Source organism: Orbicella franksi, chromosome 5 (assembly GCF_964199315.1).
Source record: "Orbicella franksi chromosome 5, jaOrbFran1.1, whole genome shotgun sequence".
NCBI classification, from domain to species: Eukaryota; Metazoa; Cnidaria; class Anthozoa; order Scleractinia; family Merulinidae; genus Orbicella; species Orbicella franksi.
The window spans coordinates 30,283,562-30,298,914 of record NC_138149.1 but is presented as its reverse complement, the minus strand read 5'-3'; the positions used below and the strand labels follow the sequence as shown (position 1 = coordinate 30,298,914).

The window sequence follows — 15,353 nt, the reverse complement described above, 5'->3', positions numbered from 1 at the left end:
AGTCAAGAGAGGTCTTCGAAACTAGCAGAATTGATTTAAAACTTCAAAAATATTATCTGCAGGAAATAAAGGGACAAATTCAATTAATGCATACCCAATCGTTATGTCCCTTCATTAAAAAAAAAAAAAAAAAACTCAATTTATGCATGCCCAATTGTTGTGTCCCTTCATTTAAGTTGCTTGTTAATCTAAAGATGTAATTCCTAGAAACACTAATAAGTACACACTCAACAGTGTAAAATAACCAGTTCACAGTAATAATCGTTATTTTTTCACGTACCTCGGGAACAAACGCTTCCCCATTCCAGACTCGTCGTACTCGTCTTCGACGAGCCCTGTTGTTTTGGGGGGGCTCTGCCGCAGTAGCCTCCTGCAATACAAAAACACGAAAATGTAAGGGTAAGTGAAAATGCAAAATGTGCTGGAAACTACACACTGAGCAATAACGGAAACGATAATAATAATAATAATAATAATAATAATAATAATAATAATAATAATAATAATAATAATAATAATAATATGATCAATCATAACAATATATCAAGACCCACGTATTCTGCTAGTTCACTTTTGAGAGAGGGTTGAGGACTATCGTCCTTTACACAAGAAAACGACTGTCGGCACCCTACAAACGACTTATTCACAGCATAAACAAAACCGACAAACGGACCTCAAACAGACAGACTTAATTTGACTAACAATAGACGGAACTCAAAGAGACCGACTTAATTTGATTAACAATAGACGGATTGAAACTTACAAGAACGATACCCTGCTGACAAACTTTACACGAGTCTTTCAGCCAATATATAGGCGAATCTTTGCTGACGTCATTGTTTACATTTTTCCTCATTAACATAGGACTTCGCGCATAGAAGGCGTCATACTAGACACGATTTTACTAGAAAAACGTAAAGAGCTTGTGAAACTTAGTAAGTGGTGAAATTTTTGGCCCTTTGGGTGTAATATTCCAGGAGAAAATGGCTTTCAAAAACATCAAAATTTCTGTGTGGCAAAGGCGCTAATGAGCTCATACATTCTTTGTAAAATTTTGAGCTTTTAAACCCTTGTCGCACAACAAGTATTCAATAGATCGCGCTCAAATTCCTTGGGACACTTAATCGTGCTGTGCCCTTTCAATATTCAGTATTAATCTCTTTGTAGCTCCATCGGAAACTGTATCGCTTATGGTAATGAGGCAAATATTGTAAACAAAGATTCTCCTATACCATCACGGCTTAACGGACCATTCACTTTTAACGGACCAGACCTACAACACCCTCGACTGACAAACACTATTCACTTGACTCTGAAGATGACTTCAGCTCAGGTTGACGAAACGCCAGTCAGTAACAACAGGTCTTTTCAGAACTAGTCTCACCCATAATAACCAACCATAACTGCTCCTCTTACCTGAGACTGCTGGATGACGCTTTCCACGGCAGGAAGGGTACCAGCTGGGTCTCGCTTCATGGCACCACACAAGAGCTGATAAGCCGTGCTTAGGTAGTAATGCACGTACCCCATGGTGTCTGGACTCTCTGCACCAGAGTTTGGAGCTGGAATACCCTCGGCTTTGACTTTGATCGTCTAATAATTGCAAAAAAAAAATTATATATAATTTGATTAATGTCGGTGAAGACAACAACAATAATAATAATAATTATGATATGGATTGTTTTTGTGACCGAAATAACGCGCACTCTGATTGGCTAATTCTAGGGCATTCCTCTCTCGTAATGCCCACGGGCCGATTGTGGGCCTGCAGGAACAAAATGCCTGATCATAAACAACTTATTAACCTCGAACGTTCGGTCTTTACGGGAAAATCTCAAACCTCGGATCTCGTATTGACCGAGCGATCGGTTTGCGATTTCACATAATTAGTTTTATTATGTTAACAACATCAGAGCTGACAGCATAAACAAGGACAATTCATTGTGGTCAATAATAGACCGTTTTACAGTCGTTTGCTCCGTGACCTGGCCTCTGAATGGCAGCGAAGCTGCAGGTGACCTTGTTTTGATACAGACCTCACTGTGTTTGTTGTGTAAATCAAGTTGCTCTCATGCTAACAAGTTGGCATTTGAATGAGAAAAGCAGAGAGGTCTGTATCAAAGCAAGGTCAGGTCCAGCCTCGCTTGCATTCAAAGGTCAAGTAACTGAGCAAACAACTGTAAAATGACCTATTTTGGGGAGATGGATGTAAATGCAGTGAACACACTTACGTCATTGTCAGCCGTTTCTGTGGTTCCAGCTTCAGCTCCTTCAGACAGGACGGCTGGTGCAGTGGTAGCCTTGGAGGTACAGGCAGCTGTATCAGCTCCACTGTTCAGCAAACAGCGCTTTGATTTCCTTGCTGGCTCGCCGACATCTTTGTGCACAGAGCAGCTCCTGCTGGCTTGGCCAGAGCCCTCACTGGCTGTTTCAGAGGCTCGCTTCCGTTTCCTTAAGGTTCTACTGGACAAGCTCCTCTCCACTGCTGATAAATAAAGTGATATCAAAAAGCTAATTTAGTGCCAAGTTAAGTTAGGACAGCATATGAGAGCATATCTTGTTTAACTATATAGGACTGAAATTCCAAACACTTCATTATGTAATATATCAAACGCGAAAGACCGTGTTCGACCACATTTCCAAACATCGAGAAAAGAGTCCAAAATACGACGCGCACCAGATTATTTTTGACCAACGTTGATGTGTTTGGAAATGTCGTTAAACACTGTCTTGAATAATCGTTGGATGTTGTCCAACAACAATGGAACTGTCTTGAATGTTTGATATATCTTCTCAATCGAAACTAAATCTAGGGAGAAAACAGAGATTGAAATAAAACGTAAATAATCTATCCTAATTAAGATCCAATATCCAAATAACGACACGATGTTCATGATTTCCTTTGTTAAAACTTGATGAGTTAGTCACTAAAGAATTCGAGAAGAGACTGTTAAACAATAGCATGTGTACATTCGGCGAGAAACCACAACATTGACTATCTCGGTAGATAAATAAAGTGGCCGTTCAGACACTTAATAACTCGATCGCAACATCAAGGTACCGCCAGGCACTTTACAGTTGACATAAAAAACGATCTATTTGTACTCCCACTCAAAACTCCCATGCAACTTTAAACTCGAACTTCAAAGTCCTTAAACTTAATAAAGAGCTTAAGCAAACCACGACTGCAAGGGTAATAAGAACGCCACCAAACTGAAGGTTTAATGAGTAGAACACTGGCTGTGCAAGTCCGTTATAAATATTTGTAGAGTTCTTTGCCGTCCTCTGCACAAAAACAACATGAAATAACCAAGCTCTGCGTATTTTGGAGAACGCGAACGACAGCAGCAGTTTACTCGTATTCTCATTTGGATTTGAACGCTGACGGTTGAGCAATTTTTGAGACCAATACGTACACGAAAAAACAAAAATTGCGAAATTCACAGGTAAAATATAAACTCCATTTCTACTGGGCGTTGTCCTCGGGGTCGCCGTCGTCATTGCTTAAACTCGCTAAAACTCGGCTGTCAAGGCAATACAACAAGAAAGAAACAATACATGTATCCCAATGAAACCTGCAAGCACTTAATGGAACCAAAGGTATCACAAAGTGCTTACAAGTTGCATTGACGTCATAATTGTAGGCAGTAATCTTACTGTCATCAGAGGAAGTTGTTTCTTTTGTAGCCACAGCCTTGGCTGGCTCGTGTACATCCAGTGAGGAAACCTCTTCTACAGGCAGAGTGATCTTATCCTGAGAGCGCCCTTGCACTGCTGGAATACCATCACATGTGGTTGCAGCAATCTTGTCGTCGTCAAAGTTGGTTGTTTCTTCTGAGGCGACGGCCTTAGTTGGCTGGTGTACTTCTAGCGAGCCAATGTTATCCACAGGAAGGGTGGTATCCTCGGACAAAGCTTCCTCTGCTGTGATGACACTGCCATCATATGCGCAGGCAGTGATCTCAACCTCATCAAGGTTAGTAGTTTCTCCTGTAGCCACAACCTCTACTGGTCCATGTACTTCGAGTAAGGAAAGCTTTTCCACAGGCAGAGTGATACAAGCCTCGGAAGGCGTTTCCCCTACCATTAATACTTCTGAGGCTGCACTGAAACTATGTATGGACGAAATGACTTCACTCTCATCAGTGATAGGTGTTTCGTCAGTCGCAATGGCTTCAGCAGGCTTGAGTACATCCAGTGAGGTAACCTTTTCCACTCCAAAGAAAACTTGTGGAGCTGCACTGACATCATTTATCGACGCAGCGATCTCAATCTCATCCTTGCTGGTTGTTCCGTTTGTTGCAATGGCTTCAGCATGGTCAGCTTCACCCACTAAGGAAACCTTTTCCATAGACAGAGTGATTTTACCTTCAAAGTACTCGTCCGCGGCAATAAAAAGGTCTTGGCCTGTAATGACATTGTGGCTGGATGCCGTGATCTCACCCTCATAAACGTTCCCTGATTCCTGTGTACGCAAGACTTCACTTGCTTCGTGCACATCCAGAGCGGAGCACTTCTCCAAAGGCAGAGTGATGTTAATCCCAGAGGACTTTTCCTCTGCCGTTGCAAGTTCTGAAGCTGCAGTGGCGTTCCCTGTGGATGTGGTGATGTCAGCTGCATCAATGACAGTTGTGTCATCTATGTCTACTCCTTTAGTTAACTCACGCAGATCCAGGTAGGAACGCTTTTTCATAGGCACAGTCCCATTGTCCTCAGAGGACATTTCCTCTGCCGTTGCAAGTTTTGAAGCTGCAGCGACGTTGCATGTGGATGTATTGATCTCACTCTCATTCAAAGCTGTTGTTTCTTCTCCAGCTACTCCTTCAGTTAACTCACACAGATCCAGTGAGGGACGCTTTTCCACAGGCAGAGTCACATTCTCCTCAGAGAACTCCACTGTTTTGTCTGTGGCGTTGACCTCATCAGGTTCTGAAGTGTCAATCTGACAAAGGTCAGCAGTGTTCTCCGACAACCGTCTTGATTTTCTCAGGGGCTCCCAGATTTCAGAGCAGTTCCTGCTGCGGTCTGCACAGGACTCCATGGAGTTGTCAGAGCTGCTCCTTCGTTTCCTTGATCTTAAGCTTTTATTGGAGAAGCTTCCTTCCACTGTCGATAATAAAATCAGGATTAAAATGCCATTATAAGTTAAGAATAAATAACCTTTGTTTACCCTCATTCAGTAGCTATAGCCAGCGGCTAAAGGAGCCAAATAATTAAATTTCAAAAAACCAATCATTCAAGTTAAACATGCCAAAGTTGAAAATCCCAACTGGCAGGACGCAAAGACTCTGATGATGTACTGGTCTCACTCTCGTTCATGTTAAAAGCTTATCCTGTTGCCACGAGGTCAATGGAGTGAAGGGTCCTCCGACGCTAATACGAAATTTGTTATCGTAAGAGGTCTCTCCAACTGCCACAGACAGTTTTGAGGTTTCGTAGTCATCATTTGAAGATCTAGTGATCTCAAGCTCATAAATGTAAGTTGCGTTTCCTGAAACGAAGGCTTTAGCGCGTTCATGAACATCCCATAAACAGTTCTAAGGTTTCACTGAAATCAGACTAAAAGCAAACATTGATCAGACGGAGAGCAAAGATCACCATCTCATCAATGGCAGCTGACGCTGCACTGACATCATTGACGGGTGCACTGATCTCACCTGCATTAATGTTAGTTGTTCCATCTTGAGGAAGGCATTCGGCAGGCTCATCTGCAGCCAGCGACGAAACCTTGTCAAAAGGAAAATTAATATCATCCTCAAACACTCCCTCTGAAGGTTCTGAGGCCACACTGACATTGCCTGTGGACGAACTGATCTCACTTCCTTCAATCACAGCATCACATGGAGACTCAGCGACCACAACGTCTTCTCCGTTGGCTGTTTCCTGTGTAGCCACAGCATCACATAGAGAGTCGGTGACCACACCGTCTTCAACGTTGGCTGTTTCCTGTGTAGCCACAGCATCACATGGAGACTCAGTGACCACACCGTCTTCAACGTTGGCTGTTTCCTGTGTAGCCACAGTATCACCTAGAGTCTCGGTAACCACACCGTCTTCAACTTTGGGTGTTTCCTGCGTAGCCACAGCATCACATAGGGACTCAGTAACGACACCGTCTTCAACGTTGGGTGTTTCCTGTGTAGCCAAAGCATCACATGGAGACTCAGTGACCACACCGTCTTCAACGTTGGCTGTTTCCTGTGTAGCCACACTATCACCTAGAGTCTCGGTAACCACACCGTCTTCAACGTTGGCTGTTTCCTGTGTAGCCACAGCATCACATAGGGACTCGGTATCCACACCGTCTTCAACGTTGGGTGTTTCCTGTGTAGCCACAGCATCACATAGAGACTCGCTGAACACATCGTCTTCAACGTTGGATGTTTCCTGCGTAGCCACAGCATCACATAGAGACTCGCTGAACACACCGTCTTCAACGTTGGATGTTTCCTGTGCAGCCACGGCATCACATGGAGACTCAGTAACGACACCGTCTTCAACGTTGGGTGTTTCCTGTGTAGCCAAAGCATCACATACAGACTCGGTGACCACACAGTCTTCAACGTTGGCTGTTTCCTGCGTAGCCACAGCATCACATAGAGACTCAGTGACCACACCGTCTTCAACCTTGGGTGTTTCCTGTGTAGCCACGGAATCACATAGAGACTCAGTAACGACACCGTCTTCAACGTTGGGTGTTTCCTGTGTAGCCACTTCATCACATAGAGACTCATTGACCACACCGTCTTCGACGTAGGGTGCTTCCTGTGTAGTCAAACCATCACATAGAGAATCACTGACCACATCGTCTTCAACGTTGCGTGTTTCCTGTGTAGCAACAACATCACATAGAGACTCAGTGACCACAAAGTCTTCAACGTTTGGTGTTTCCTGTGTAACCACAGCATCACATTGAGACTCCTTGACCACACCGTCTCCATTGTCGGGTGATTCCTGTGCAGCCACAGCATCACATAGAGACTCGGTGACCTCACCGTCTTCAACGTTGGGTGTTTCCTGTGTAGCCACAGCATCATATAAAGAATCCGTGACCACACTGTCTTCAACGTCGGGTGTTTCCTGGGTAGGCACAGCATCACATAGAAACTCAGTGACCTCACCGTCTTCAACGTTGGGTGTTTCCTGTGCAGCCACAGCATCACACAGAGAATCGCTGACCACACCGTCTTCAACGTCAGGTGTTTCGTGTGCAGTTAGGGCATCACATAGAGACTCAGTGACCACACCGTCTTCAATGTTAGGTGTTTCCTGTGTAGCCACAGAATCACAAAGAGACTCAGTGACCACAAAGTCTTCAACAATGGGTGTTTGCTGTGTAGCCACAGCATCATGTAGAGACTCGGTAAACACAGCGTTTTCAACGTTGGGTCTTTCCTGTGTAGCCACAGCCTCACATAGAGACTCGCTGACCACACCGTCTTCAACGTTGGGTGTTTCCTGTGTAGCTACAGCATCACATAGAGACTCAGTGACCACACCGTCTGCAATGTTGGGTATTTCTTGTATAGCTACAGCATCATATACAGACTCGGTAACCACACCGTCTTTGACGTAGGGTGTTTCCGGTATAGCCACAGCATCACATAGAGACTCAGTGGCCATACCATCTTCGACGTAGGGTGTTTCCTGTGAAGCGACAGCATCACATAGAGTCTCGGTGACCACAACGTCTTCAATGTTGGGTGTTTCCTGTATAGGCACAGCATCACATAGAGACTCAATGACCACTAAGTCCTCAACGTTGGGTGTTTGCTGTGTAGCCATAGCATCACATAGAGACTCAGTGACCACAACATCTTCAACGTTGGGTGTTTCCTGTGTAGCCACAGCATCACAGAGAGACTTGGTGACCGCACCGTCTTCAACGTTGGGTGTTTCCTGTATACCCACAGCATTACATAGAGACTCGGTGGCCACACCGTCTTCGACATAGGGTGTTTCCTGTGTAGCCACAGGATCACATAGAGTCTCGGTGACGACACCGTCTTCAACGGTGGGTGTTCCCTGTGTAGCCAGAGCATCACCTAGAGACTCAGTGACCACTAAGTCTTCAACGTTGGGTGTTTCCTGTGCAGCCATGGCATCACATAGAGACTCAGTGACCACACCGTCTTCAAAGTTGGGTGTTTCCTGTGTAGCAATGGTATCACATAGAGACTCAGGGACCACACCGTCTTCAACGTTGGGTGTTTCCTGTGTAGCCACAGCATCACATAGAGACTGAGTGAACACAACGTCTTCAACGTTAGGTGTTTCCTGTGTAGCCACAGCATCAGATAGAGACTGAGTGAACACAACGTCTTCAACATTGGGTGTTTCCTGTTCAGCCACAGCATCACATAGAGAGTTGCTGACCACACTGTGTTCAACTTTGGGTGTTTCCGGTGTAGCCATGGCATAACATAGAGACTCGGTGACCACACCGTCTTCAACATTGGCTCTTTCCTCTGCAGCCACAGCATCAGACAGAGAACCGCTGAGCACACCGTCTTCAACGTTGGGTGTTGCCTGTGTAGCCAGAGTATCACATAGAGACTCAGTGACCTCAAAGTCTTCAACAATGGGTGTTTCCTGTGTAGCCACGGCATCACAACCAGACTGAGTGAACACAGCGTCTTCAGCGTTGGGTGTTTCCTGTGTAGCCACAGCATCACAGAAAGAATCGGTGACCACACCGTCTTCAATGTTGGGTGTTTCCTCTGCAGCCACAGCATCACATAGAGACTCTCTCACCACATGGTCTTCAATGTTGGGTGTTTCCTGTGTAGCTACAGCATCACATAGAGACTCGGTGACCACACCGTCTGCAATGTTGGGTATTTCTTGTGTAGTCACAGCATCATATAGAGACTCGGTAACCACACCGTCTTCGACGTAAGGTGTTTCCTGTGTAGCCACAGCATTACATAGAGAATCCCTGACCACACCGTCTTCAACGTTGGGTGTTTCCTTTATAGCCACAGCATCACAGAGAGACTCAGTGGCCATACCATCTTCCTCGTAAGGTGTTTCCTGTGAAGCGACAGCATCACATTGAGTCTCGGTGACCAGAACGTCTTCAACGTCGTGTGTTTCCTGTGTAGCCACAGCATCACATAGAGACTCACTGACCACTAAGTCGTCAATGTTGGGTGTTTTCTGTGTAGCCACGGCATCACATAGAGACTCACTGACCACACCATCTTCAACGTTGGGTGTTTCTTGTCTGGCCACAGGATTACATAGAGACTCAGTGACCACAAAGTCTTCAACGTTGGGTGTTTCCTGTGTAGCCACAGCATCATATAAAGACTCAGTGAACACAACGTCTTCAATGTTGGGTGTTTCCTGTGTAGCCATGTCATCACATAGAGACTTGGTGACCACACCGTCTTCAACGTAGGGTGTTTCCTGTGCAGCCAGAGCATTACAGAGAAACTCGCTGACCACACCGTCTTCAACGTTGGGTGTTTCTTGTCTGGCCACAGGATTACATAGAGACTCAGTGACCACAAAGTCTTCAACGTAGGGTGTTTCCTGTGCAGCCAGAGCATTACAGAGAAACTCGCTGACCATACCGTCTTCAACGTTGGGTGTTTCCTGTGTAGCCGCAGCATCACATAGAGAGTCAGTGACCACAACATCTTCAACGTTGGGTGTTTCCTGTGTAGCCACAGCATCACATAGAGACTTGGTGACGGCACCGTCTTCGACATTGGGTGTTTCCTGTATAGCCAGAGCAACACATAGAGACTCGGTGGCCACACCGTCTTTGACATAGGTTGTTTCCTGTGTAGCCACAGGATCACATAGAGTCTCGGTGACGACACCGTCTTCAATGGTGGGTGTTCCCTGTGTAACCACAGCATCACATAGAGACTCAGTGACCACCAAGTCTTCAACGTTGGGTGTTTCCTGTGCAGCCATGGCATCACATAGAGAGTCAGTGACCACACCGTCTTCAACGTTGGGTGTTTCCTGTGTAGCCACGGCTTCACGTAGAGACTCAGGGACCACACCGTCTTCAACGTTGGGTGTTTCCTGTGTAGCCACAGCATCACATTGAGACTGAGTGAACAGAACGTCTTCAACGTTGGGTGGTTCCTGTGTAGCCACAGCATCACATAGAGACTCGGTGACCACACCATGTTCAATATTGGGTGTTTCCTGTGCAGCCAGTGCATCACATAGAGACTTGCTGACCACACTGTCTTCAACGTTGGGTGTTTCCTGTGTAGCCATGGCATCACATAGAGACTCGGTGACCACACCGTCTTCAACGTTGGGTGTTTCCTGAGCAGCCATAGCATCACATAAAGACTCGGTGACGACACCGTCATCAATGTTGGGTGTTTCCTCTGCAGCCACAGCATCAGACAGAGAATCGCTGAGGACACCGTCTTCAACGTTGGGTGTTGCCTGTGTAGCCACAGCATCACATAGAGACTCAGTGACCATAAAGTCTTCAACGTTGGGTGTTTCTTGTGTAGCCACAACATCACATTGAGACTGAGTGAACAGAACGTCTTCAACGTTGGGTGGTTCCTGTGTAGCCACAGCATCACATAGAGACTCGGTGACCACACCATGTTCAGTATTGGGTGTTTCCTGTGCAGCCAGTGCAGCACATAGAGACTTGCTGTCGACACTGTCTTCAACGTTGGGTGTTTCCTGTGTAGCCATGGCATCACATAGAGACTCGGTGACCACACCGTCTTCAACCTTGGGTGTTTCCTGAGCAGCCATAGCATCACATAAAGACTCGGTGACGACACCGTCTTCAACGTTGGCTGTTTCCTCTGCAGCCACAGCATCAGACAGAGAATCGCTGACCACACCGTCTTCAACGTTGGGTGTTGGCTGTGTAGCCACAGCATCACATAGAGACTCAGTGACCATAAAGTCTTCAACGTTGGGTCTTTCCTGAGCAGCCATAGCATCACATAAAGACTCGGTGACCACACCGTCTTCAACGTTGGCTGTTTCCTCTGCAGCCACAGCATCAGACAGAGAATCGCTGAGCACACCGTCTTCAACGTTGGGTGTTGCGTGTGTAGCCACAGCATCACATAGAGACTCAGTGACCTCAAAGTCTTCAACAATGGGTGTTTCCTGTGTAGCCACGGCATCACAACGAGACTGAGTGAACACAGCGTCTTCAGCGTTGGGTGTTTCCTGTGTAGTCACAGCATCACATAGAGACTCGGTGAACACAACATCTTCAACGTTGGGTGTTTCCTGTGTAGCCATAGCATCACATAGAGACTTGGTGACCACACGGTGTTGAATGTTAGGTGACATCACGATATCGCATGAAGACTCAGTGACCACGTTTTCAACGTCAGGTGTTTCCTGTGTAGCCACGACATGACTTAGAGACTTAGTGACCACTCGGTCCTCAACGTCAGGTGACATCATGATATCGCATGGAGACTCAGTGACCACGTCTTCAATGTTAAGTGTTTCCTGTGTAGCCATCAGATCACATGGAGACTCAGTGACCAAACAGTCTTCAACATTAGGTGACATAACGACATCCGATGGAGACTCAGTGACCACACCCTCATCAACGGTAGGTATTTCGGGTGTAGCCAGAGCATCACATAGAGACTCAGTGACCACAACGTCTTCAACATGAGGTGTTTGCTGTGTAGCCACAGCATCACATGGAGAGTTAGTGACCAGAACGTTTTCAACATTAGGTGTTTCCTGTGTAGCCACAGCATCACATGGAGACTCGGTGACCACACCTTCACATTCCACAGCATCACTTCGCTCTTGCACAGCCACTGAGGAAACCTTTTTTTAACAGGCATAGATTGCATGTAAGTTCAAATTAATATTAGTATTAGTACAGCTGTATTTTGTGTCCTTTGTGACTGCCTGGAGTGAATACTATGGTTTAGGTGGTACAACACTTGATTGGAAAATGCTGTCTCTATGATAAAAACCTCTACAAGGGCGAGAAATAGGGAACGATTGCTTAAGCAGAAAACAGCAAGGTTCATTACTGTCAGAGAGGAAATACCAACATAGAATTAATGCAACAGGTGTGTTTTGAAACATCAGTTTATTTCTAATTTGGTTTCAATCAAAGCTCAGGGAAATAGTACAAAACAAAATTATACCAAGCGCTTAATATGCTATTTATCCCTCAATGCTATCTCGCTATTCAGATAATTGAGCCTTGTATTATTTTAATAAAAAAGGAAAGACATTTTATGTTTTCACCTCTTCGTTGATGGTATGTTGAGCCTTGTCAAGCACTTTAAGTGCTGATGCCAGCAGATCACGCGCTGGATTGTCTGGCTCAGCCAGGATTTCCATAGTTTGGAGGAGGATTTGGCGTGCATCTGTTACAAAATAGATAATGCAATTTGGTGTAAACTAAGTAAATTATTATATAACAATCATCAACACACAAATTCTCCTTACTGGCCACGTTGCAGTACATCAAATCATTTCTGAGAGAATTCATTCATCAATCAGTTTTTGAGTGGTAAATTATCTTTTTACTATATTTAAGCAAGCTGATCACTTGCACAAGCAACCGTGAAAAGCAGGAATGTCATCTGGTACTAAGTAATAAGGACACATTATAAACAAAAGTCTCTATTTGATGCAAAAATATGCTTGGATAATTGTCTGCAGACATTAACTGTTCCAAGAAGAGAACAGTTTTCCCAGAGCGTAGCTTGTGGAAAACTGTGAGCTTTGAGAAACAGATAATGTCCAAGGACAAATATCCAAGCATATTTTTGAACAATCACGTGTAGGTAAAAACATTTGATGGATTATAATACATTGTAAGAATCCATATGGAAAATATGCCACTCAGGTCCCGGATGAAGCTTCATATGAATTTTACGGGTGGTGCAATTTCCAGAAAAGCACTCATATAGATACAATAAACAGTAATATAGCACTGAAAAAAATGCTAAGTAAGATACATGCAAGGTAGATATATACTGCATGCCATGTACATTACTTGCAAAAAAATTTTGACATTACAATTTGGGACATTTTATTTTAAAGATGTTTAATTTTTGGACCCTTTTATCTCATTTGTAATAATAATTGGGCCGAGTGAAGTACAATTCAGGAAGTAATCGGGTGAGAAATTTCAAAATCGGACGAGCACAAAGCACAAGGCCAATTTGAAATCACGATTGCAAAAAATCACCAATGCAAAAAAAAAAAAATTATAATTTTAAACAGCGCTGTGTAACTGACTCAGGCCCCCTCAGTCAATTTTCTTTTTCTTGGTTTTTTGTTTTAAATAATAATTTAATTTGTATTTTGGCCTGACCAACCAACCCATTTTCATGACAGGGAAGAAAATAGGCAAAAAAAAAATTTTATGGGTGGCCTGATGGTTTCAGTTATACATTCAAGAAAATACCTCTTATATCCATGCTGATGGATGATAAGCCAAGCGAGCCCTTGATGCCTTGAGGCACCTTACTCTCCAACATTTTCTCCTGACTGGAGACCTGTAGCAGAGATAATTGCAAAGAATGTTGATGGAAGAACTATCACACTTGTCTAATCATGTCTTGATATTGTTATTAATAGTATAAGCTACCTACATCAGCAAGCATAACTTTTATGTACATTTGATTCTAAAGTGAAAGGCATTACAAAATAGTGACAATGGAAAACCTGAAGATACATGTACATTGTACTGTATCCCCTAAAGATGGAAGAAATCCAGCCCCTTAATATTTTGTTGACACTTTTTACGTTACCAAAAATACCAAGGTGGAATAATCAAATGGGAAAAAATCTGAGCCCCAGCTGCAAAAACTTGCCATCCTTATCCAGAATGTGGATAAAAAGAAAAATGTCCCAATTTTCTACCTGTTATTACTGAATCAGATGTATTTCGGCAAACGATTTCAGCTTAAACTATTTCATTATCATAGTAATTTGACCGAGTGGAATACAGTTCTAGGAGTAATCAGGTGAGTGATTTGAAAATCAGATAGGTGTAGGGTAAGGGCAATTTGAAATTACGATTGCAATAATTAATGAAAGGGCACGGGCATACTGAAAGGCCCGCGGCCTTTCAATTATTAATGAAAGGTCACGGACTTTCATTAATTATTGCAATAATTAATAATTTTTTCGATGTAATCTCACTCATAGTCACTCGTGAGTACTTTTAGCCCCTATCCATGAAGGCCTATATACAGTTCTCCGGTTAGTCCGTATATCACTCAGGTTCTCAAGTTAGTGCGATAATCATCTAGCTATTGCAGGCAGGTTAGTTTACACTTCAATTAAGACCGCAAAATGAGAAAAAAAAAAACTCATCAGATACCTTTTTGTGATCGTTGGTAAATTCATGAGCAATTTAAGCTTATATGAACCTATCGTCAAGAGATCCAGACTGTTACAGAGCACCTCGGTTCTCCCGCGCGCCATCTGATCTGACGCAAGTTGTCGGGCACTCTATCAAACCACTGCTTAAAATGCCTTGAGAAGTTAAACCATAACTTTAAAAATGAATTTGGTCCAAAAGCCTTGCTAGTCATTTCCCTAATTCTCAGTGTTTGGAAAATCAGCGATGACTAAATATCCGAAAACTTCACAAACTATCCGCCATGTTTACCTCGCTTAGCAGCCGCGCCTTACTGTTCAAATTTCTCGACCAATCAGAAATGAATGAGTTGCCGAGTTATGCGCAAAGAACTCTGAGATCGTCAGTAGGCAAACATTGCAGAAATGTAGAGCGAAAAGTTGTTTCGACTCCAAAAAATCGGTTTTGGGAAGAGACCAATGATTTTTCGCCGTTGCTTTATCGCAAATGTATTCAGGCAATGTTGCTACATAGAAAATGTCAGTTTTTGTTTGAATAACCGTGAAATATGTAACGTGATAAAATTTACCGATAAACTCCTTTGCTCGCGTGAGGTTTATTGTGAAATTTATGAAAAGAATATTGAAAATTTCAAAACACGTCTGATCTTGAGAGGCTACTCGAGAAAATGGTAGAAAAGACTCTCTTAGAAATTAAATATCATGGAAGAAAATAAGCTCTAAAACAGAAATCCACAATAAACTTCCTCCCTTTTTCACGCAATTTTAACCGTTTTGAAAAATTTGAAAAGCATAATCTCGGACAAATGGCATTTTTAAATACAAATATTCCGAGATATACTCAAATAGCCACCCTTGATCTGTTGTAGAAAAGGAAAACCCATTGCGCGATGTACATTTCACAATAAACCTCACGAAAGCAACGGAGTTTATCGGTAGATTTTATCACATATTTCATGGTTATTCAAACATATTAGACTGCAAAACAGTCGCTTTCGGACGTTTTCGGAAGGTGCGAAGGGCCGTAAGCG

General features: G+C 43.7%; 1 protein-coding gene across 4 annotated transcripts in view; it reads right to left on the bottom strand.

The window, feature by feature from the left end:
• Positions 1-14,957, bottom strand: part of LOC145488068 (uncharacterized) — a 136,217-nt gene extending 121,260 nt beyond the window's left edge. The window contains exons 1-8 of one of the 4 annotated variants that reach the window (XM_081466845.1): positions 14,324-14,956; positions 13,403-13,493; positions 12,232-12,353; positions 5,658-11,799; positions 3,658-5,106; positions 2,232-2,485; positions 1,417-1,593; positions 281-370 (exon numbers count right to left, since the gene is read on the bottom strand). In XM_081466845.1, coding sequence (XP_081322971.1) covers positions 281-370; positions 1,417-1,593; positions 2,232-2,485; positions 3,658-5,106; positions 5,658-11,799; positions 12,232-12,353; positions 13,403-13,475 — 8,307 coding nt within the window. In that variant the 5' untranslated portion in view covers positions 13,476-13,493; positions 14,324-14,956. Of the gene's footprint in view, position 1; positions 371-1,416; positions 1,594-1,985; positions 2,486-3,657; positions 5,107-5,657; positions 11,800-12,231; positions 12,354-13,402; positions 13,494-14,323 lie in introns of those variants that run through there. The other 3 variants (XM_081466844.1, XM_081466843.1, XR_014049475.1) reach the window with 3 other exon arrangements.
• Positions 14,958-15,353: the final 396 nt, after the last annotated feature.